A 22,330-nucleotide genomic window follows, 5' to 3' on the forward strand; every position below is an offset into this window, starting at 1 on the left:
TGAAATAAAGGCGAGCCAAAGTTTTATTTTTCACCATTAAAATATTTAGAAACAAACCCACCACAAACATATAGACATTTCAGGAGAGTTGAATCTGAATTTTCTTTTCACAGATCCATCTGTGCTCTTGTTGGCATGAAGCATCCATCCAAGACTCCATAACTCTCTCTATGGTATCTATGTGTCCACAGTCTTCTCCTAGTGGATCACGCTGCTTCCAGTCATCTGGTTCTGGAGCCTTACCAGGTCTGGTGAGCCAACATCTGAGGAAACATTGAAGCATTGAATGATTAGAATCGTCGGTTGTTGTGACGTACTGGGACACTGCTTACTTTAAATCACTAGACAGTGAGCTTCCATCCACCCAGCGCCAATCGCCCTCCACCTCTCCATCGGTCAGACCGATCCAGGCTCGGCTTCCAGACTCCAGAGCTTCACTGGTGTTGAAAATAAACATCTAAAAAAATAGACAGTAAGACAGCACCAGCTATTTTGATGAGGTTTCATCATCTGTCAGTTGCTCACTTGTTCTTGCTGGCTGTTCACAATGACAAGGTCGCCCCGTTGTGACTGGCACCAGAGCCTGCTGGCGTTCCATGGCAGCGTCCGGCTCGAGAAGTAATAGCAGTGATTCTGGAAGAATTCCCAGCCGTCGTCACATTTTTTGCAGAGTCGTTCTAGGAGGGGAAAAAGTGCTTATAAAAGACCAATTCTTGTAGAGTGAAATATCTATTTGCCTCATTGGGTTCGATATTTTGTATGTTAATTTCTTGCCAGGGGCCAATCAAAATTCATTGTAACATTTAATTTAATAGCATGAAGGAATATGTTATATTTATTTCGACTGATGGGACTGAAAAATAAACCACAACTACCATTGGTCCTCTGGTTGACCACGGGGCAGTACAGGTCCAGGACACGGAGAGCTTCTTTGCTTGACTGTAATTCTTCTAGAATCTTCTGTGAGTCTTTCCTCTGGCTTTCCTCCTGCTCAGCAGCTTTTACCAGAAGCAGACTCAAGTTCTGGTTTCTGACTTGCTCTTCTGCGATCTTAATGCTTATGCTTGTGGCATCGTCTTTAATTTTCTGGATTTCTCTTTGAAGCTTGTCGTTCATCACCAGAACTTCCCGGTTCTTGTTCACCATCTCGTCCCTTAGTCGCTCTCTCTCCTCGCGGAGATTCCTCTGCACCTCCTGCAGTCGAGCGGACGTATGGACGAGCTCTTCAATGGTCATCGACTTGTTCCTGTTCTCCTCCTGCTGCCGCAACACCTTCTGGGCCAGCGCTTCATGCTCTTGAGTGAGCTGTAGGTTCGCAGCGGTCTGGTTCAGTACTTGCTCCATCAGACGAGTCCTCTCTGAGGTGAAGGCCAAACGTGTCACGTCTAGTTCAGCTGAAGTCTCGTTCAGTTGTTTGCGTAGTTTGTCCAGCAGGTGGCCTCGGGGAGTCAACTCTTCATTGTTGCATTTCAGCTCCATGTGTTGCTCTATGAGAGAAAGGTCCTGGCTGATGTTCTGACAGTCCAGGACCAGATTTCTCCATCGTGGACTGCCTACCCTTTGGCTGGAATCTACAAGATAAAGAGCAGAGATACTGAGCGGCGCAAATAAACCAACAATGGGAGACAACTAACAACAAAGAAGCTACACTGAAGGAGCGAAGATAAAACAAGGGGAAGACATGGAGGACTTACAGAGGACGGTGAGAGTGAGGCAGGTGAGTAGCAGCAGCAGACAGGAGACAGACAGACTGACCACTGGACAGCAGGTACGACAGGTAGAGGTGCCTCTCCCACTGAAGAACTCTGACCCTGGAGTAGGAAAATAGGACAAGAAATGCCATTTTCTATTCTCCATGGTGTATATGTCCATGTGATGATGTGATGTGGTTAACACAGACCTGCCTCCAGTTTGCTGCCAGCTTGTTCTGCAGGTTCATTTGTCCATGGCAGTTTGTGATGACAGTCCATTTTCACCACCTTTTCCACTAATGCTATTGACATGAGTGATCAGACATACATGCATGAAATTAAGCAAAGCAAAGAACATACAAATACACAGACGCACGTATACACACACGCACACACAGACAGTATCACTGCAATGGTGACGGTAGACTTCAGACAAGCACACAATTTGATCTCAAACCACACTCAGTCGGAGGCACACAGGAAAAACACACCCATACGCAAGCAAAACAAACACAATCCATGGAACATCAACACTGATCATGCATGTACACCCACAACATCCAAAATACCTTTAAACCTTTATCCACCAAAAGGCTGACACGTCACCTGGAGAGTGCTGCAGCTCCACTGTTCCCTCCCTATTATAGCAGTGACCTCTGACTCCCACTGTTCCTCGCACTCTTCACACGTCAACAATGGCCTCTGTGTGGATGGCACCACGCTGACCTTCAATGGTGACACTTGGGACAGTGAGGCGGGGAGCACAGGAGAGGGAAGGGCAGGAAGTGAGGTCTCTGTATTCAGCCACACCTGGTTTGGACCCAGACACAACTATGAGCATGTTAACACGACCAGTGGCTTCAAAGGGCAGTAGAGGTGAGGAGCACGTGAGTGGCGACACCTTGAAATGTCGATCTCAGCAGTGGAGACTCACACACATTGTTGCTCTTATCAGAGCTTTATTTTCCCACCAGCAGGAAGTTCAGAAATGAATGGATCAAAGTCGCAGCATCATAAGAGTTGACTTAATAACAACAATGTAATGTCAAACCATTTTTTATTGTTTCTTTTTGGCAGTTTTTTCTATTTCACAACTTTCACAACCATGGTTTTCATGCCTTTTTAAAATATTTCAGTTTAATTAAAATGTGCAGAATTGTAATATATTGCTGTTTATTATTTATTTTACTTTTTTGCCCCGCCATCATATTCTTTTCTCTTTATTAAAAAATGCTAACAAATCCATTTCTATCACATTTTACGTCTATATAATTTTTTTTAATTGAATATCAGCCCAAGAGGGAACATTCTTCATGAGACTAAAGTTGACAGTTTGACAAGTAAATGCTGAAGTCGTGCACGAAAAGTTGTACATCCATGAGTCAAGGTTGTGATCGAACGAGAAAAATATATTTTCTGAATTTTGCAAAATTATGAAAAATTCATTGTAGACTAACGGAGGATGCATTCCAAAAAGATCGATTTGCAATCACAGCAATTTTAACCATAAATATACTCTTTACATTGTTGAAAAATGTATGGCACACTTGGGTTAAACAATATTAAAGACAAAGTGAGATCTACAATGTAAATCCTGTGTGTCTGATCCCCTAAGAATCAAAGTTTTGGAACCATCTGGAACTCCTTGCTCTTCAAGATAACAAGATACACCAAGATTGGGATGAGGGTGACCGGAACCAGAGTCAGTAACACCACCACCCACTCGGGGGCGTCCAGCAGCAGCTCCTCTTCACTGGAGCAGCTGGAAAAGTAGCGGGAGTGAATTTGCAGAAACAAGTCCTGGATTGTCGGGTTTGGGTAGACGCAGCTGATCATCAAGGACAGGTTCTCCAGACACAGAGTCAAGTCGTTGTACGACCTGCAAGACAAGGAGTGTTTCAGTTTACACGTTTCGATTCTGTTTTTTTCAGAAGGCCAAAGCCAATCGTAAAATCTCCTCAAAGGTAGGAATCTCACCTCGCAATGTGCTGAAAAATGCACCAGTCCTCGGGTCGGAGGCTCTTCATGCTTTCAAAAAAATGAACTCCACAAATACTGTGGCTGAAAGACTGCAGCTGGGAGTAGTTGCAGCGACCCGGCTGAACATGGTCCTCTTGCTCCTGAAAACTCTCTTAAGTGCACAGCATTGTAATCAGAGTGTCATCAAGGTCCAGCCTCGCTATCTTTCGAATGAACCCGCAAATGTGTTTACACAGGAAGTTCTGATGAAACCAGTTTCCTGCCACTTAAACTCACCGTTTTCCTCATAAACAAACTGATTGCTCTGGTTGTTTTTGACTTCAAGTTTCCTCAAGTCTTCGTCGTACCAACTTGAATTGTGAAACTGCTTCGCTGCAGCAAAGGAAAATAACAAAAAAAAACTCTTTAATGTCTTGTTTGAACGCATTCAAAATTATTCCTGGGATTTGACAAACTTTTTGCATCTGCTTTATGCTTTTGTGACACTTTTGTCCATTTATTGACTTTCACAATTTTTTTTAGCAATATTTTCATTCTGTTTAATAACACAAAACCGAACGAGTCTTCAGTAAACTTTAACTAGATAAGAGAGATACTTTTTTCTATTTCATTTGGATGGTACAGCAAAATATTATGAACAAAAATCAAAAAAAATCTTGTGCACATTGTAGCACACAAACATGTTAATGCATACACTCATATTATTATTATACGTGTTATGTTGTTAAGCAGCATATTTAATGATTTTCCTTGAAACATAACTTCACCTTTAAAAAATTAAAGATAGAAAAAAAATACTCATGTAAATATCAAAATTGAGCATCAATCTGTAGTAAAGTACTCTTGAAATTAGGTGCGACTTCATGAACTGCTGGTGGATAAGCAAAGTAAATAGTGACATAATTACGTTTTCCTCTGTTGAGTGGAGCTACTGTCTGGTTCCTGAGGCCTTCTGCCGGGTCCACGGTGGTTACATTGGTGGTTTCGCACCCCAAGAGATCTGCAAGCATAAAACATCAGATAATTTCTAGAACTGCTACAAATTGCTCTGGATCCGCTCAGGGTCAAAAAGCATCAGTTACTGAACACGGCCCACTCCCGGGAGAGCAGGTACGCACCAAGCAGCAGAACCAGGACCAGCAGGAGACGGGTCATCGTGACAGAACCGGTGAGGTCAAACTGAGCACAGGCTAAAGGAGACTTGACAGGGAGAGATGCAGGAAACACACACAAACCTTCACATACAAACGCACACACGGATGAAAATAGTGGAGCTGGGTCAAGTCCAATTTCCTGTTGATTTAAGAAATCTCTCCAGGAAATATCTTCTAACCCGGTTCCGGTTCTTGTTCACGCAGGCCATTAACTACTCACCACTTGCTTCAGAATTTCACTCTAATTGTAAAAAGCAGAAGAAAAGATCCGATCTCTGCTGGAATCTGGGGTACAATGCTTTGCTTATCTGGTACAAAAACACACTCTAGATAAAGCCATTATATATAATCTGTCATTGATTTTGTGGTTTTGAAAAAATGGGTGAAAACAAAATGCGTATGAATTCATTTGCAATGTTCAATATCAGTGTCATCATGACCATCACTGCCGTCGCCAGTCGCTACTGCCCTCTAGTGACCTGCATGAGACGCGGCGTCATCCGCTCATCCTCGCATTTGAATTCTTATTTTTCACTTTCATTCACTTGTCAGTATTTCTCAACATACTGCACAGCTTTACAGTTTTGCTTTCATGTCTCATCATCTTCATGTTCACGGGGAATTTAAAAATATTATTATTTAAAATTATTATTTAAATTATTATTTAAAAATACTATTATTATTTAAAAATACTCAAGACCGCGGACCGGGTCTTGAGGTGTGGCAGAGCTGCTCCAGGTCAAACCCTGGGTCACCAGTTTCACAGAGAGATTAACCACAGAAACAAACAGGGTTTGAAGCCAGATAAACCACACGAGCAGAAACATCTGACACCATGGCAACAGCTGCCATCCTGGCAAACAGCTTGTCAGTGTTCCCACCAAGATGCATGTACCCAAAGAGGTCATGAACTTCATTTATCTGATAAACAAGAACGTTCTCACCAGATGCAGTGAGCGTCCGCTTTGAAACATTAGTTCATAGATTTGATCTCAATTAATATTTGAATTTCATTGGACTGAACAACGATGGTAATTAAAGTGGCAAAAAGAAAAAAATATATTCTGTGGTGTTGTCAAAACATAAGTAATAATAGTAATATGATCAATAAAAAAAAAAAACTATTTAAAATGCCTGACGCATTTTAATATTTTGAATATATTCTGATTGGACCTGAACATCTAAGAAAAAGACAAAAAAAAAAAAAAAAAAACGAAAACTACAAAACAAATTAAAATAATTTTTTGCAGCTATATGAAAGTAAATCAATAAAACATTAAAACAATGCTTGTTATTTATTATTACACATACATTTATTCATAACCTTTTTTAATTTTCTTCTTATTCATCATGCGACATGTACTGGCAGCAACAACAATCATGATCACGATCATCATCATCATCATGCATCATGAAGACAGGTCATACTTGGGTCACTAAAAATCATTCTCTGATTGGTGGAGAAGGATGAGGCTTCAACACCCCAATGCTTTAAAAAGGTTGGATTTTTAGGAAGAAGCCACCACAGTAGGACACAGTTGGACAGTAGCTGGACCATTCTGGACATGCGCAACAGCTCCGGTAAGATCTCGACATATTTTCAATCCAGGTGAACCACTATGGTGAAGTGATTTATTCAAGTCATTGAATTTTCTTCCCAGTTGAGTATCAGAGGTTGACTGTGTTGAAATAAAAGCTATAATATATCTTGAAGAGAGGCACACTGAGTCAGCTTCCAGAAGAAGGAACTTAACATTTGCTGCTTGATTCTCCTGTGTGAACAAGTTCATTCTATCTAAGTGAGACAAAGGCAAATAACAAATTCAATTTTTCAATGAGAAAAGCTTTGAATAAAAAGAAATGAAAACATTTCAAAGAACAAAATAGCTCAAATAAAGAGGTCAGAAACAAGATGAATTCATAGATCAAGTGGTGCTAAATTAAATACCTTTCTAACATAAATACTACAGCATAAACACATACAAACCTTTTTTTAAAATGTCTGATAATAGCAGGTTTGACATTTAACAAATGTATTTGTTGCAAAACATCTGTTATGATAGCTACATTTCATCTCAGCAGGTTTGTTTCAATTATTATTATTTTTCAATGGCTGAAGTTCCAAATTCCAGGACTTTAATTTTCGAAATATATAACTTATTAATAACAGGAAGGAAATCACCATGAAGTCGTGTGACCTGATTCATGTCGAACACAATATTGCTATGTGTCACACCGAGTCGTGATTAATGATGCAAACACACTTCCCATAATTTACACAATGTGACATATTTGACCTACTTCTTTTCTAATCCTTTTCTATTATAACATATAACGCTTGGTCTCCTGAAAAAAAAAAAAACAATTAGCTCAATATTGTGCAAAAAAATCAGCCTTCACCCAGAGAAGTTAAATAATATTCTTCGTATGACTGTTCTACTGTCTCATGAACTGACGGTCTTTTAACACTGCCGTGCCGATTAAACCATATAAACCAAAGAAAATTTCACCTCAGCAGTTTAAAATTGTATCTAGCTCAATGGCATGTTTTGTTTTTTAGTTATTAGACGATCAGGTGGATACATAACTGGAACCTACTCATCGAATCTAAAAGTCTGTCGATATCCGTGTTGCTAGTTGGAAGAAAAATGTGATCAATAAAGTCATAAATGTGATTTTAGGATGACGTGACAAAAGTGACAGACAAGATGTGAACGAACCTGCTGAAGATATTCTCCCATAAACTGAATAACTCAGGTAGACCTATCGAGTGGCTCGATAAACTAAAGATGATGAAAAAGAAGACTCGCTGCCAACCACTTCCTGCCCGACAGCACTGCAGCAGTCGCACGCAGAGTGCCAGTCTCACTCATACCTGCTGCCGGGCGCACTCATCACCAGAAGGGTGCCGACCGGTTTCACTCTGACTGGAATTGCTCCCTTGTGTTTAATCTTCCAGCCACGGCTCGTGTCAGAGTGCTCACCGCAAGTGTTAGCCTGGCTAGTTCTCACCAGTCATCTCATCCTCCTCTACTTTGTCCTGGCCCTTCACCCGAGTTTGGCCTCCCAAGCTTTGTCTCCAAGTGTCCCATCTGATACACTCATTTCTAATCTTCATAACCTGAATATCCTTGTCACAATAGCCTTTCAGGTGATCACTCTACACTTCTTTGTGGTCAGTGTAAGTGTATATTGAACCCTTTCATCCATTCCCGCTCTTCACTACACTCCGGTTTTATCCTCTTTATAATCTTTCATTTGGTCATCAATAGCCCTTTGGTCTCTTCGAGCATGAGGATGAACACATTTCCTTTTCCACAGCGATGGACGCAGATTTCTACGAGGACCACGTCGGCGTGTACTATGATGAAGGTGATGACTACCTAAACTATTCGTTGTGGAATGAGAGCGACTCTTCAGATGCAGACGTCCTGGCATCAGACTGGTGTGAAGCCGGCGAGCAGGAGTTCACCATCAAAATGTTCCAGACCTGCGTCTTCAGCCTGATCTTCCTTCTGGGCGTAGTGGGAAACGCTCTTGTCATCGCCACCTTTGTGCTGTACCGCCGGCTCCGCCTGCGCTCCCTGACCGACGTCTTCCTGTTCCACCTGTCCGTGGCCGACCTCTTGCTGCTGCTCACGCTGCCGCTGCAGGCTGTTGACACAAACCTGGGCTGGGTCTTCTCAGCAGAACTCTGTAAAGTGGTGCGAGCATGCTATGCTATGAACACCTACAGTGGGCTGCTGCTGCTCGCGTGCATCAGCATGGACCGCTACATGGTGGTCGCCAGAGCTCAGGAGATGCTTCGGCTGCGCAGGCGGATTCTAACAGGAGGGAAGATTGCCGCAGTCAGTGTCTGGATCGCAGCTACACTCCTCAGCCTCCCGGAGATTCTGTTCGCCGGAGTGACAGGCTCCGGCCCTGACGCCTACTGCGGCATGCTCAAGAGTGGCAGAGTCAAGATGGCCACCAACGGAACCATCATCGCTGTCTTCTGCGTGTCCTTCCTGGTGATGGCAACGTGCTACTCGCTGATCGCTCGGGTCCTGCTGGCCGGAAACAAGCAAACGTGCGGGAAACAGCTGCATCGTCAGCGTACACTGAAGCTGATGGTGGTTCTGGTTCTGGTTTTCCTGCTTTTCCAGCTGCCATATACCATTGTTCTCTCACAGAAAATGGCGGGTGCGTTCTGCGCGCTGATGTTAGAGTATGTGACCTGCACGCTGGCCTACGCTCGCTGCTGCCTGAACCCCATTCTGTACGCTCTGGTGGGCATACGCTTCCGTAATGACGTGCTCAAGTTGCTGCGCAACCTGGGATGTGACCTCAGGATACAAACTCAGAGCTCCACCTCCATCTCTCTGTCATCACCTGCTCCATGTTCACCAGCATCACCTGACAGAAGCCACTCCGGTAACGAGCCAGCCACTGCGAATAGATTTCATTTTTAATGACCCAAATAAGGTCTTTCTTGGTGTGAAGGGGATTATTACCCACCATCGTCTCACCTGTAGTAGATGAGCATCAGCGTTCAGTGACCGTATTCTGAGCTGTTTCAATCAAGTTTGGGAAAATGTGTTTCTTAGACATGTGATGTCCAGATGGAGCTTCTGTACCTGTACATGCTGTAAATATGTTACATACCAGACAACGCATCAAGTCAATGCTCAATGAAATGATGCACAAAGTTTGTTATTAAATATTGGAACAGAGGTGTTGTTGGATTGTTTGTGGCATGAATCAATGTTGGAATAAAACTGACTTGAGTTCACCGTTATTTATGTTTACTCATCTAGCGAAGGTTGGCATGCGGAGGGTGACACGTGTTTCAGAAAAGAGGAACTGAAGAGTAGGCTGACTCATCGTGAGTCACATCACAGGCACGAAAGATGCACACGCCGCTGCCCCCTCCCTCCAACTCATGATCCATGACACACACCTGTACAAAAAAAGTTGTATTTTTATTACGAATCCATATCAACAAATATTTGTACAGCACTGTAGATTTCGACCACAACAGGGGATTTGCTTTCTAAACTAATGTGCTTTATACGGTAAGAACAATACAATCACAAAAGAAGAAAAGCCACAAAATCGCTGCCAGATCTGACAACATTGTTGACTTTACGCACTCTGTTGACTTGATCTTGATTTGAATTTGAAATTTGAATGAATAAATAATTCATATAATTCAAATATCATTCCTTTGCAATGCTTGTATGTGTCTGGTTCAGACAAAGCGTCGTATGGCAAATTATTGAACGTCAATCTGAACGTCAAGGGACCAGTCGAGGGCAGTTAGTCTCAAAAATGCCTACTGGGTTTCGCAACCAGGACTGTACCTTCGTCTTGGCAGAGCAAGTTACGCGCTTCCGTCGGTAAAATATAGCAACGAGTCAGCTGAAGACAACACCAGACTAGAACAAACAAACCAATATCACGAGGCCTTTGTGGTTTCAATTACGTGTAACAACATATTGCACAACTGTGGGTCTGACGAGCCACACTTTGCTGCCGCCTGGTGCCGCCGCTGACCTCATTCCGTTCGCGCTCGTTCGTCCGCAGTCTCGGCGCAACTGGCGCGGGTCCTCAGTTGCAATTCTGTATGTTAACCACGAGAGGGCAGCATGCGAGAGTCATTACTGTACGTGTGTATGGGCATGAGTCCCTCACGAGCTTCGTTTGTAATCGTTTTCTTTATTCGTTTCAGTAAATCAAGTCGTTCAACTTTGAAGGGATGTCGTCGTTTGACGGCCGTTTTCTAGTACAACTTAGTTTTTATTTTTTGTTTGTTTGTTTTATTTGGGGTAACATGCCTACTCATGCTAACATGAAATAATAACTTTTTTTTTTTTTTTCATTCATTTATTTCAGTGAAGAAGTTTTTGTTGTATCTATATTCCTATCAACGGATACTTTACAACACGCACACGAACAGACACACACGGGTATCACATGACTCGCATTATTTATTTACAACATCTGCCAGTAAAACAATTTTCAAAGTACAGACTTGTGTTGTCGCTTAATGTTATGTTTTTGTTCTGAACATCTTCATAGTATCCTGATATTTTGCTTCACTCGATAGTCAACCTAAAAGAATGCCGTTTCACCCACTATGATTTTTGCGGTCACTTCTTCCGATAAATTGCAAAGCTGAATAAATATCGTAACTTTCTTGTGAATATTTATTGAGCAATGTGAATAGGTAAATCATCACTCACTATTTTTTGACATGTGTCAACACTAACATTTTTGCAACCAAATAAACTGTCAAAACAACGGCATGTACAGTGTTAACCTCTGGATATCGATTCATTTTCAATGTGTAACAATAACAATATCAATATATGTAACACAAATTAACAGCATCACATCAGAACATTTATTTTCCTTGGGCAAACACACCATGACATAATTATTTCTGAATGCAATTCCAGACAAAATATTTGAACTAATGACTCGTTTAGACTCAAGTCCATCAGGTTCAATTGTAGGCCTGATGAATTTGAATTAAATGAAATACACTGTGTAATACACACTTAACCGTCTAAAAGTACAGATGAACTTGAGATGAAAAAAAGCTATTCTATTCCAATGTCATCCAAATAATAATTCATAAACAAGAGATGGTATTGTATATTAATAACATTCATGGGACATTTATTTCATCACATTCCATGAAGAAGACTTGGGAGGAGGCGCTAGGACCCTGATCCCTCCTGCTGTTCCACACTGCCTACTCTCACTCGATAATTCTGCAGCGCAGCACAAACTTCTTTTGGCTCCCGACATACATTTGGTTCTGCCTCAGGATTAATATGGACCTGGGGCAGGACTTTCTCAGCCGCATTGCGGTTCCAGCTGTGCCCGTCCACCTGTCGGGACATGAGCGTCAGCGCTAGTTCCGGACCACCTGCGCGCGCGTCTCGTCTGTCCCTCAGCTGTCAGCGCCAGTGGACCCCCTTCACTCTCTCTGGTGTTTCCTCTGTCGGGATTCTCGTGCTCTTTCTTCAGTGGTTCTGGCGTCATCATGGTCCACCTGAAGTGTGCACAGGTATCGGGTCAAAGGTGAGACGTCATCCGGATCATTTGCGAAGAACTTGGCATTCATCATGGGGAACACCGGGGGAAACATGGAGCCCCCTCCACCCAAGGACATCCAGAAAGTCTACTCGGCCCCTCCAGGGAGCGCAGCCCCCCAGAAACAGCATTCGGGCTCCAAGCTTCCCCTGCCCCCGGAGGAGGAGCTGGAGGAGCGTTTCCGAGCCGTGCTGGTGAGTGACCGGTCCACTGGCACCCAAACAACCAACAAGAATGTGATGATCCGGTGGTGGTGCCAGGTACAGAACCAACGTGAGCCGCACAAATACAGGAGCTTATGTGGGATTAGACTTACAGGGGAAGGCGGCTGGTTCTGGTCTGTGTTGAAGTTCAAGAAAACTTTAGGTGTCAAACAAGTTTTTGTCACACAAGATGATGTAATAACTTTGTTGTTGTCCATCTCCATGACAACGCTCTTACAGCTTCACTTTATAACAAAGTGCAGTGTTGGAGTAGTCCAGTGTCTAAACAGATGATGCGGTTCTACTGGATCTTTCGACCTGACTGTATGAGAGTAATGCACCGGGGTTTTCTTGTTCTAAAGTGATGGGACACCTGTTGTGGATGTCGTACTGAGCTGAGCCAGAGAGCTGAGATGTCCCTGTCATCATCAGTTTTCCTTTGACTTTGGGTCTTCTCCGTCTGGTGGTCTGGCTCAGAGAGCCAGAGGGGCATGTTAGTTCTTGGCAGGTCAGCAGGAGTCCATCAAAGACGACAAGATCAATGACGTTCTCTAATGCAGTGGCACAGTGCGAACTCCAGGCTGCTCCTGCAAGTGACAAAACAACGTCAAAGTCAAGTTATGAGGTTGTCTCCAGAACTGCATTCCTTGAGATGATAGTCAGACGACGGCGTGCGACACTGTGTCACGCTAACGATCACTTGATGTGATTAGAGTCTGAGAGCAGCATTCTTCGTCGCTGACATGTGACCACGACAATCATGAACAATGCACGTTCGGACTGACCTCCTGAGATTTAGTAGTGCAGACGATGGTTCTGGGTCAGTGGTTTGTGTCGGCGCAGAATGTTGGAGATAAAACTACTTCCTTGTTTCAACAGTGTTTTGATGTCAACCTGAAGGAATCACAGAGTATAATAAATCGCAGTGGTTTTTCTGCAAAGTCGATCCATCATGGCATCAAAAGTACACTTTTTACTTCATTGTAACATTTTATTTTGAAAGAAAAGAAAAAAAGAATTACAAATATTCTTTCAATGCTTTCGACGGTTTCATAGTTTTTGTTTTACTTTATTTATTTTACTTTATTCATTTATTTTACCGCACACTGGTTTTATAGCTTTTTGTGATCCTAGAAGGCCTTTTATTTCAGTCCCTTTTCAAGAATGAACATTTGTGTTCAGACAGTCATAAATCTGAAACATTTCATGAAGTCAAATTTGGTCCCCAGCCTCACTCAGAGAGTAGCTTTGATTCTGTATGTGTTTTATTTTGTTTTGATTTTTGTTCATAGGGGCACACTCTGCATCACTTTTGAATGAGGATGATGGAGGAGATAGTTGAGTATTTATTGAGTAGTAAAACACTGTTAATATATACGTTTAGACCTATAAATGTGAGCTCGCACATTCCTTTTAATGATTGCTGCCTTACTTGAAAATCCTCCTTCATTTTTATGCTGGTTCAAATGTACTGTTTTAATTTGGAGGGCTGATTTTTACAAAGACACACAGTAGTTTGCGTACAGAGACTTATCAGTCATTTACATGCCTCACTTTTTCTGTGTTTTACATAAATAGATTTGCATGAATTCAAGTTGCAAACATTTGTAAATGCACATCTGTGGATTTGGATCCTCAAGTGGAAGGTAAACAGACTTTCTGTGTCAGGCTCTGTCCAGAGACGCTGAAGAGAAATGAGCACTCTGTGAAGATGAAGGAATGTTTCGTGTGTAGACCGAAATATTTGTCCAAGGGCGTCACTTATACTCTCTTTGATGTCTCTGTTATGTGGTCAGTCTGAAAATGACGCTGCAGAGGAGCTTGTTTGTTTACAGTGAGGTATTGAACATGTGTGGGTGAGTTTGTGTACTAGTCTCCAGGAGTTGTGTCACCACTGCGTAAACGTCGTCACACTGTTCTCCGGTGTCACCAGAGGATCTGAGACACGTTTGACCCTCGCTGACAAATGGCCATCATCCATTATTAAAAATGTGTTTCCAGGAAGATGTCGTTGTCTGCTGGGAGGTCGCCATCCAGGAACACAAACGCAGTCGCCATGGAGAGACATTGAAGGGTCCAGTTTTAGACACGTGTTTTTGACAAGCTGGTGATAGCCAGGGACCTGCAGTTCAGGACAAGCATTGAGATAAATGTTAAAGCCCTCATGCAGTAGTCTGTACTCTCAAAATACCTTACATTAAACAATAAAACACAAGACATATTTTGTTTGTGCTGCAATTTCTGCTTTCAAAGAATGTTTTATCAAAGAACCAAATGTTTCCATTTCAGTGCAGTGTCAGTTTTTGAACAATTTGTCTCATTCCTTTATTTTAATTCCATTTTTACTTAAACATTTTCCTGCATTTAATGAAATGTGTCAGCCCCCTTAAATTGACTGTATTATCTCGATCTGTTTGTTCTCTCTTTTTCTCTTTTCATCGGCCGCTGTTGTTAACAGGATGTTGATTTTCTTGTTTGTCCAGAACACCATGAATCTTCCTCCAGATAAGATCCAAATCCTCACTCTGTATGACAACGAGAAGAAGTGGGATCTGATCTGTGACCAGGTGAGTGGACAGTCCTGTGGATCACCTTCACATCACCATGGTGTTAAACAAATTGTTATGAGGCGAGACAATGAAGAGATCCTCTGGTTATCCCCTGCGGTAGCCATGGTGATGTACACTATTAATGAGCTGTGTGTGTGTGTGTGTGTGTGTGTGTGTGTGTGTGTGTGTGTGTGTGTGTGTGTGTGTGTGTGTGTGTGTGTGTAAGCATATCTATCCTAGTGAGCTCCTACTTTGGGAACCAGAAGGTTAAGGATGTAGACTTCAAAATAATTGTGTTAATAATGTTTCAGTTTGGTTCAGAGTCCTGGTTAAGGTTAGCCATGAGTTTTGGATAGTTAGGTTTAGGGTGAGAGGCTGGGGAAAGCATCATGAGAGGTCCTCACAGAGATGGTGAGACAAACCTGTCTCTGTGTGTGTGTAGGAGAGGTTCCAGGTGAAGAATCCTCCGGCCACATATCTGGATAAACTGAGGAGCCACCTGGACCACGGTGTGGGTAGAAAGGTATGGACTGGTCCTAAGCCCAATCAGAACCAAGAGATACGGTCAGGATCAAAAGCAGCAGAAGCCTCTTCATTTCCATTTTGACTCTTTCAGTTTAAGAGACGCGTCCAGGAGTCAAGTCAGGTTCTGAGGGAGCTGGAGATCTCACTGAGGACCAACCACATCGGGTCAGTTCGAGCCTCATGTGTCTGGACCAGAACTCCAAACAACACTGACCAAGAGCACGAAAATCCCCATTGTCTTTGGTTTAAAACCTTAAAATGTTCCGGTGACTGTTTTGTCCGGTCCGCTTATTTTCATTACTTTCTTTTGAACATCAAACATCACATGACCAAGCAGTATTGGCAGATCTGAATGCCTATTGGCGATGGTTCGGACTGTTTTCTAATAAGATGTTCTGGTTTCAGGTGGGCTCAGGAGTTCCTCAATGAAGAGAACCAGGGTCTGGACGTCCTGGTAGAGTATCTGTCGGTGGCCCACCTCTCCGTCACGTAGGTCCATACGGTGTGTGATACTTTATCACCAGTGTTTATTATAGTAATTGGGTGTGACACTCAGGATGGACGGTGAGAGTCTGGACGACAACACGCCACCGACCGAGAGGAGTAAGACCCTGGAGAGTTCCATGGAGGAACTCAACAAAACTTCCCGTGGCTCACCGGCTCATGGCTCATCTAAGAGCAGCAAGACCTTCCCCAGCAGGTGAGTTGGGATGGAGCCTCCTGCAGTGCCTGGGTGACTGGAGTTCATTGACTAGTTTGGCGTCAGGATTTAATAAGAAAAAAGAGGACAGAAACATGAATGACAATCCTGTCCCACAGGAAGGTGGTCAGAAGTTCTCGAGTGGCGAGCCAGAAGGACGACGTCCATCTCTGCATCATGTGCTTACGCGTCATCATGAACTATCAGGTAAGAATTTTGGAAATGAGTGCATCTTTATGTCAATTTTCCTGTGTCTCCTATGAATCTGTCAATTTACTGAATGTTTTATCGGTGGATCTTCTCGAGTGTGAGTGTGCTTTGAATTCATCTAAATGAGAGCTGGAGTCAATACTTTATTGACTTTTACTTTGGCACCACAGTAAATGTCCATTTTGTTTATTATGAAATTAAAGTATGTATTATTGTAGTATTGTTATGGAAAGTGAGTTGTATTCCTGAAGAAGAACTTTCTTTGTATGACGTGCTTTTGTCTTCAGTCAGGGTTCAACCAGGTGATGAAACATCCCAGATGTGTGAACGAGATCACACTCAGCCTCAACAACCGGAGCCCGAGGTAGCCACGGCTCTGATGCCGTCTGTAACTCGCTCATGTGTCGCAAACCGGCGTTTGTGTGTGTCTCAGGACCAAAGCCTTAGTTCTGGAGCTTCTTGCAGCCGTGTGTTTGGTGCGAGGAGGTCATGACATCATCCTGTCCGCGTTCGACAACTTCAAGGAGGTTTGAGAAGAATTCCTGTTCTGCATTTTGTCTTGAGCTGATCATGGGGTTACCACAGAGAATCAGCATGGTCCACCTTCACCTATGAGTACTGCTTTCTTTTGTCCCAATATAATGCCATTTAGAAGAAGATCTAATGGTGAACATATCACAACAACCTATTCAAATTTCAACTTTTTCACTGATCATTATTTACTATTTATTATATCATATATAATAATACATACATTTTCGTAAGCCCCACCCCTTGGAGGATCAGCTGATACCAGGCAGCTCAGGTCAGCTGTCGTCTCCTGCTGCCGGGACTCTCTTCTGACACATAAATGTGCGACACACTCATCACCTTTGACCCCTGGCTGCTTTGTCTTTGAGCAGCTGCGACCACGAGATCACAGACACAGGACGCGACAGGTTCCTATTTTTAGATCCAGAAGATGCTTTTGTCAGACATGGTGACAACAGAGAAGCTGCCCAGCAACATCACTCAAAAAGTGTGCTGCTTCCAGATCACATTTGGATCAACAACAAATATACAAATATTTATAAAACCAAAAATTCCTATCACACCCAAAGAATACGGCTTTAATGATAACGTGTTTATTTCCCCTCCAGGTCTGTGGTGAAAGAAGTCGGTTTGAGAGGTTGATGGAGTTTTTCTGCCACGACGATAACAACATCGATTTCATGGTAAATGTTGAAATGCGTGTCAGAGCTCACTATAAAAGAATATGAAAACCAAAAAAATGACACAACCCCTGAGATGATCACCAACGGTTCAAGTCTGAGGCATTGTGAAATGCATTCTTAAATGCATTTCACAGTCTCATTCATATTTGGTAAATATTCAAAGACCAAATTTGAAAGGAAGTAGAATACTTTGACTAACATGAGATTAATATGACCAACATGTGCAGTGCAATTGACAAGGGATGCATTTAAGATATGAGAAGGACGTGTGTTCCTGACCTTTTCATCCAAAACTAAGATGTGACTGAATGTGTCCACTAGGTGGCGTGCATGCAATTCATCAACATTGTGGTCCACTCGGTGGAGGACCTGAACTTCAGGGTCCACCTGCAGTACCAGTTCTCTGCTTTGGGCCTGGACAGGTACTTGGAGGTGAGTGTGACCCCAGAGTGATTCTACTCAGCCTTTCACCTCTGACCTAACCCTCATGATTCAACAGAGGCTGAAGTTCATGGAGAGTGAGCGACTACTGGTCCAGATCCAAGCTTATCTGGACAACGTGTTTGACGTAGGAGCCTTGGTGGAGGATGCAGAGACCAAGAGCGCCCTGGAGGAACATCTGGAGGAGGTCCAACAGAACCACACAGAGGTCCTTTACCGATCTTGCATTTCCAACTTTCCTGACTTGTGCATCCTGTGTATACACCGTGATGATGTTCAGTTTTGAGATTATCGGTTCATTAATCTGTTCCTGATCTTGTGAACCAGAGTTTTCAAGAGTGAGGAACAGAGTGTCAAGTCACAATGTGATTGACGACTGTTAAGTATGTACAACCTCGGAGTGATTTGCAGAGTGATGACTCCTTCATGTCATGTTTTCCTAAACTTGGAGGAAGTGTATTCACACACTTTCAACTCTTGACCCGGACACTGAGGGAGTTTCTCCTCCACAGTTGGCTTGTCGGCTACAGGAGAGCGAACGAGAGGCGACGGATAAAATCTGTGACCTGGAGAAGAAACTGATGCAGAGCATGAAGGACGTGGAGCTGCTGAAGGTTTAGACAGCCTCCACTTGCTTTTCCTGTCTTCACTCTAACTTCAATGTGGACCAACGATTACCGCTGTGGTTCCAGGAGAGTCTCCGGGAATCCTGCGCACAGGTGTCTCTCTTCCAGCAGAGGGAGCTCGAGAGAGAGCAGGAGCGGGCGAATGAGAAAGAGCAAGAGAGGAAGAGGGGGCTAGCGATGGAGGCACTTAAGGAGATGGAGGCCAAAGTTCAAGCCCTGGTTGATCAGGGTTTGATCCACATGGAGCGATCCGAAACTGGACTCCTGCACTTGCAAGTGGTCCAGAAAGGTGAAGACTCCGCCCACCTGTCTGTCGCTAACTAAGTTCTCAGGTTGAACAATGAGTGTTTATTCTTCAGCAGGTGAAAGTTCTGAATCTTCAGACTCTCCACATGAAGCAGCTGAGGTCATTGAGAGGCCACCTTCTCCTTCAGTGGTCTCAGCTGAAGCGTTGTCATCTCCGCCACCGGAGGCTTCTGCTGATCCCCCGCCTCCCCCACCACCTCCGCCACCCACAGCTCCACCTCCCCCTCCTCCTCCAATAGGTTTGACATCCACAGATGGCACCTCAGGTGAGTGAACTTTCCTCTCACAAGACGGTAACTGGGTACAGTACTAGTGGTGAAGCTGCTGCCCTACACTGACAAACATTCTCCGGAGAAGATTCTTTAGTGACATGAATGCGCATGTCATGTACAGCACTCTTGTTTAACTGTTGAGGAGTCAGAAGGTCAAAGTTGTTGACCAATCTTTTTAGGGTTTAGGAAGCCTCGGAACAAGTTCTTTTTTTATGTTGTTTGGCTAAAAAAAGGTTCCTATCCCTCAGGTTCCAGACAGAAGAAGCCGATACAGACCAAGTACCGTCTGCCAATCTTCAACTGGCAGCCACTTGGGTCCAGTCAGGTGGCTGGAACCATTTTCGACCAACTGGACGACCAACGTGTTCTGGAGGTTTGACAGCTTCCTCGCTGATCCATGATTTTTGTTTTTATTTTTTACTCAACTCTACAGTATTCATTTGCTCTGCCAGGAGCTGAACATGGACATGTTTGAAGAGATCTTTAAGACCCAGGCCCAGTCCAGTCCAGTAGAGGTTGGAACCCTCCGGATGAAACTGACCCACAAGTCCCCAAGCAAGGTCTCATTGATGGAACCAAACAGAGCTAAGAACCTGGCCATCACTCTGAGGAAAGAGGGCATCTCTGCTGCAGACATCTGCAGCGCCATTGAAATGTAAGCAGTGACGGTGATGATACTGATGAACCATAACTATTTTATTATTCACCTTGTGATGGTCGATCGTGGTGGTGGGTCTCCTGCAGGTATAACCAGAAGACCCTCAGTCTAGACTTCCTGGAGCTGCTTGAGCGGTTCATCCCATCAGACCAGGAGCTGAAGATGATCCAGGACTATGAGAGTCGCGGTCGAGCACTGACCGAGCTCAGCGAGGAGGAGCGCTTCATGGTCCGCTTCAGTAAAATCCCTCGACTCCCCCAGAGAATCCGCACGCTGACCTTCATGGGGAACTTTCCTGAGAGTGTGAAGATCCTGCAGCCGGTGAGTAGCAGGTTGAGAGTTGGAATCACTAAAATGATGAATGATATGTTTGTTTTCCTGCAGCAACTAGATGCCATCATCACTGCTTCCATGTCCATCAAGTCTTCAAGCAAACTGAAGAAAGTTCTGGAGGTGACAAAAGATGAAATGACCTGCAGTTTATCATTGACCTGATCATGCTGTTGCTGCAGATCATCTTGGCGTTCGGGAACTACATGAACAGCAGCAAACGCGGCTCTGCGTTCGGGTTTCGCCTGCAAAGTCTGGACCTGGTGAGTGAAGGAGTTCTTCTCATGTGATAGGTTCTCTGTAACACACGCACGGCTGTTCTTCAGCTGCTGGAGACCAAGTCCACCGACCGGCAACAGACCCTTCTGCACTACATGGTGGATGTCATCCAGGACAAATACCCACAGGTTCAAGACTTCTACTCAGAACTGCACTTCCTGGACAAAGCTGCCATGGGTGTGTTACCATGACAACCAGCTGTTAAGTTGTGCCATAATCAATGGTGACGTTTATGGTTCTGGCTCAGTGTCTCTGGACAGTGTCCAGCAGGATCTGCGGGCTCTGGAACGTGGTATGGAAGTGAGCCGGAGAGAGTTCTGTATTGAAAGCCAGAACCCAGTTCTAGAGACCTTCCTCAGGACTAACGCTGAGCTTCTGCACACTCTGACTGCTGATGGAAAAACAGCACAGGTCAGCAGCTTATGTGTTTCTATTTCCGTGTTGCCATAAAGCCACATGCATTTTGCTTCACAGCGCCTTTGATTTATTGATGAGTGTAAAGTGGGCTGGCCGGAGTTGAAGTTTAAAAGTTTATATTGTTGGTTGTTAGAATGACCTCCTGACCCTTTGGTCTGGTTTCTCAGGAATCGTACGAGTCTGCAGTAGAGTATTTTGGGGAGAACTCCAAAACCACTGCTCCCTCCATGTTCTTCCCCGTGTTAGTGCGCTTCATTAAAGCCTACAAGGTCAGAGGTCACCTCCACCTGCTCAGGTCATGACAGAATATGGCTGCAAGAAGTGGATTTTATTTTTTCTCGTAGAGAGCGGAGATGGAAAATGAGCAAAAGAGCCGACATCAGCAAAAGTCTGGTCCCACAATGATCCCGCCCACCTCTGAGGTCACAAAGGTCAATTTCTCCTCTGAATATTTGATGAGGCAGATGTTTTGCCTCAATCCATTCCCTCCATGTCTGTTAATACAAACGTGGTGGTCCCAGGTCCCAGTGCCAACCAGACTTCCTCATGTGGACCTAATAGCGGAGCTAAAGAGGAGACAGGTGACTCCTCAGGTCAGAGAGGGAAAGGATGGTGCCATTGAGGACATAATCACTGGTAAGTCGACACACTAACTGATGTAAGTGATTTCTGATTTGCTGAAAAAAACACAGTGAAACAGGCCGTTAAATGAACTTGATTCATGTCTGGCCCATCACGCCTGACTTCAAGGCTGAGGTCTCCACCTGCTGGTCATAGGGCAAAAATGTCACCTGTGAATCAATCTGTCAGCGTCATTCCTCTGAAGGAAAACTTCAAGGTAAATAGGCGCAAACAAAGATGGTGCGGAAAATGAAGAGGAAAACAGGCAGCTGGTGGGAATATTTTCCTCATGTGAGCTGCAACTGACATTCATTTAGACTGAGCTGGCTAGGCATAATTTCTGCTTCATCTGTGCGTGCAGTCGCAACAAAATGTCAGTGGGCTGCCAAAAGCCTAAAATGCCAGGGCATTTCTTTTTTTTTTTTGTCCCCGTCCAGCCCTGAGCTTCACTAGTGACTGTATTCCGTTCAGGGCCATCAGGACACTTGTGTTTCTCCCTTCAGATTTGAGGAACCAGCCATACAGACGAGCAGACGGGGGTCGCCGCAGTGCCCGCTGGAGACCTGGACAGCAGTTGCAGGTTTCGTCCGACATCTCGCTGTAATCTGTTACCAAGGTGACGTAGCAGAGGGGCTGTAAACAAGTGCTACCACAACGGGACTCATGGTAGTACTACATTGAGAAAGATTTGCGAGAGTACCCGTGAAATAATCTCGAGAGTTAAAAAATCGATAAATAAGAATCACGTTTGACGGTTGGTATTAGAATATTTGTAAATTATTTGTATTAATGTAAGCAACTATTCTACAAAATAAAACATTTTATACTACTATATGAAACTGTGCACTTTGTTTTGGGAAGGGTCCAAGGTACTTCTGTACAGTGGTACCGCCTTAAGCTATCATCCCGTCACAAAATTACTATAAAGTTTAATGTTGTTGTTGTTGAAAACAATTTTTTTCTGTGTGTGTGTGTGTGTGTGTTTGGGGCTGTTTGTTGAGGTGATGTTTGTGACGGACTTGCAACCTGTCCATGATATCAGCAGCCCCCCTACAATACCAAAATAATTTG

At 43.8% G+C, this 22,330-nt stretch overlaps 4 protein-coding genes across 8 annotated transcripts; 2 read left to right on the top strand and 2 right to left on the bottom strand.

Annotated features, from left to right (window-relative positions):
* Window positions 1-44: 44 nt before the first annotated feature.
* LOC128763114 (CD209 antigen-like protein B) lies at window positions 45-2,741 on the bottom strand. Of its 3 annotated transcripts, none has more exons than XM_053871934.1 (7): window positions 2,298-2,741; window positions 1,901-1,993; window positions 1,695-1,811; window positions 876-1,571; window positions 526-677; window positions 333-457; window positions 45-263 (listed from the first exon to the last, which is right to left on the bottom strand). In XM_053871934.1, the coding sequence occupies exons 2-7, from the start codon at window positions 1,968-1,970 to the stop codon at window positions 80-82; spliced, it is 1,344 nt and encodes a 447-aa protein (XP_053727909.1). In that variant the 5' UTR covers window positions 1,971-1,993; window positions 2,298-2,741; the 3' UTR covers window positions 45-79. The 3 variants fall into 3 exon arrangements, with proteins under 3 accessions (XP_053727909.1, XP_053727913.1, XP_053727904.1); XM_053871938.1 differs by having other exon boundaries at window positions 2,261-2,350; XM_053871929.1 differs by having other exon boundaries at window positions 1,901-2,741.
* A 139-nt stretch (window positions 2,742-2,880) lies between these two features.
* On the bottom strand, window positions 2,881-5,366 carry LOC128763346 (receptor activity-modifying protein 1-like). The gene is made up of 5 exons (XM_053872053.1): window positions 4,790-5,366; window positions 4,579-4,671; window positions 3,948-4,043; window positions 3,669-3,822; window positions 2,881-3,570 (listed from the first exon to the last, which is right to left on the bottom strand). Exons 1-5 carry the CDS (start codon window positions 4,824-4,826, stop codon window positions 3,309-3,311), a joined length of 642 nt encoding a protein of 213 aa, XP_053728028.1. The 5' UTR covers window positions 4,827-5,366; the 3' UTR covers window positions 2,881-3,308.
* Window positions 5,367-6,266: 900 nt separating this feature from the next.
* Window positions 6,267-9,592, top strand: ccr10 (chemokine (C-C motif) receptor 10). The gene is made up of 2 exons (XM_053872009.1): window positions 6,267-6,406; window positions 8,147-9,592. The coding sequence occupies exons 1-2, from the start codon at window positions 6,391-6,393 to the stop codon at window positions 9,274-9,276; spliced, it is 1,146 nt and encodes a 381-aa protein (XP_053727984.1). The 5' UTR covers window positions 6,267-6,390; the 3' UTR covers window positions 9,277-9,592.
* Window positions 9,593-11,552: 1,960 nt separating this feature from the next.
* Window positions 11,553-22,181, top strand: fmnl1b (formin-like 1b). Of its 3 annotated transcripts, none has more exons than XM_053871586.1 (26): window positions 11,554-12,102; window positions 14,595-14,678; window positions 15,103-15,183; window positions 15,277-15,350; window positions 15,591-15,674; window positions 15,742-15,885; window positions 16,005-16,092; window positions 16,383-16,459; window positions 16,529-16,622; window positions 17,235-17,309; window positions 17,631-17,741; window positions 17,809-17,958; window positions 18,263-18,364; window positions 18,443-18,665; window positions 18,736-18,948; window positions 19,203-19,327; window positions 19,407-19,609; window positions 19,699-19,933; window positions 19,997-20,065; window positions 20,125-20,205; window positions 20,269-20,398; window positions 20,469-20,632; window positions 20,806-20,907; window positions 20,983-21,060; window positions 21,160-21,274; window positions 21,763-22,178. In XM_053871586.1, the coding sequence occupies exons 1-26, from the start codon at window positions 11,941-11,943 to the stop codon at window positions 21,861-21,863; spliced, it is 3,165 nt and encodes a 1,054-aa protein (XP_053727561.1). In that variant the 5' UTR covers window positions 11,554-11,940; the 3' UTR covers window positions 21,864-22,178. The 3 variants fall into 3 exon arrangements, with proteins under 3 accessions (XP_053727543.1, XP_053727561.1, XP_053727552.1); XM_053871577.1 differs by having other exon boundaries at window positions 20,983-21,069; window positions 21,763-22,174; XM_053871568.1 differs by having other exon boundaries at window positions 11,553-12,102; window positions 20,983-21,274; window positions 21,763-22,181.
* Window positions 22,182-22,330: the final 149 nt, after the last annotated feature.

This window comes from Synchiropus splendidus, chromosome 1 (genome assembly GCF_027744825.2).
Source record: "Synchiropus splendidus isolate RoL2022-P1 chromosome 1, RoL_Sspl_1.0, whole genome shotgun sequence".
Classification (NCBI taxonomy): domain Eukaryota; kingdom Metazoa; phylum Chordata; class Actinopteri; order Syngnathiformes; family Callionymidae; genus Synchiropus; species Synchiropus splendidus.

Bases quoted from the DNA above. Each gene is read 5' to 3' on its own strand.
- LOC128763114 (XM_053871929.1), bottom strand. From the start codon at position 2,003: ATGTCAATAGCATTAGTGGAAAAGGTGGTGAAAATGGACTGTCATCAC. The intron at 1,812-1,900 runs GTCTGTGTTAAC...TTCCTACTCCAG, and splicing joins TGGCAGCAAACTGGAGGCAG to GGTCAGAGTTCTTCAGTGGG. The intron at 264-332 runs GTAAGCAGTGTC...ATGTTTCCTCAG, and splicing joins TCACTGTCTAGTGATTTAAA to ATGTTGGCTCACCAGACCTG.
- fmnl1b (XM_053871568.1), top strand. From the start codon at position 11,941: ATGGGGAACACCGGGGGAAACATGGAGCCCCCTCCACCCAAGGACATC. The intron at 20,206-20,268 runs GTGAGTGAAGGA...GCTGTTCTTCAG, and splicing joins GCCTGCAAAGTCTGGACCTG to CTGCTGGAGACCAAGTCCAC. The intron at 21,275-21,762 runs GTAAGTCGACAC...TTCTCCCTTCAG, and splicing joins CATTGAGGACATAATCACTG to ATTTGAGGAACCAGCCATAC.
- LOC128763346 (XM_053872053.1), bottom strand. From the start codon at position 4,826: ATGACCCGTCTCCTGCTGGTCCTGGTTCTGCTGCTTG. The intron at 4,672-4,789 runs GTGCGTACCTGC...TTATGCTTGCAG, and splicing joins GGTCCTGGTTCTGCTGCTTG to ATCTCTTGGGGTGCGAAACC. The intron at 3,571-3,668 runs GTGAGATTCCTA...CTTGTCTTGCAG, and splicing joins ATTTTTCAGCACATTGCGAG to GTCGTACAACGACTTGACTC.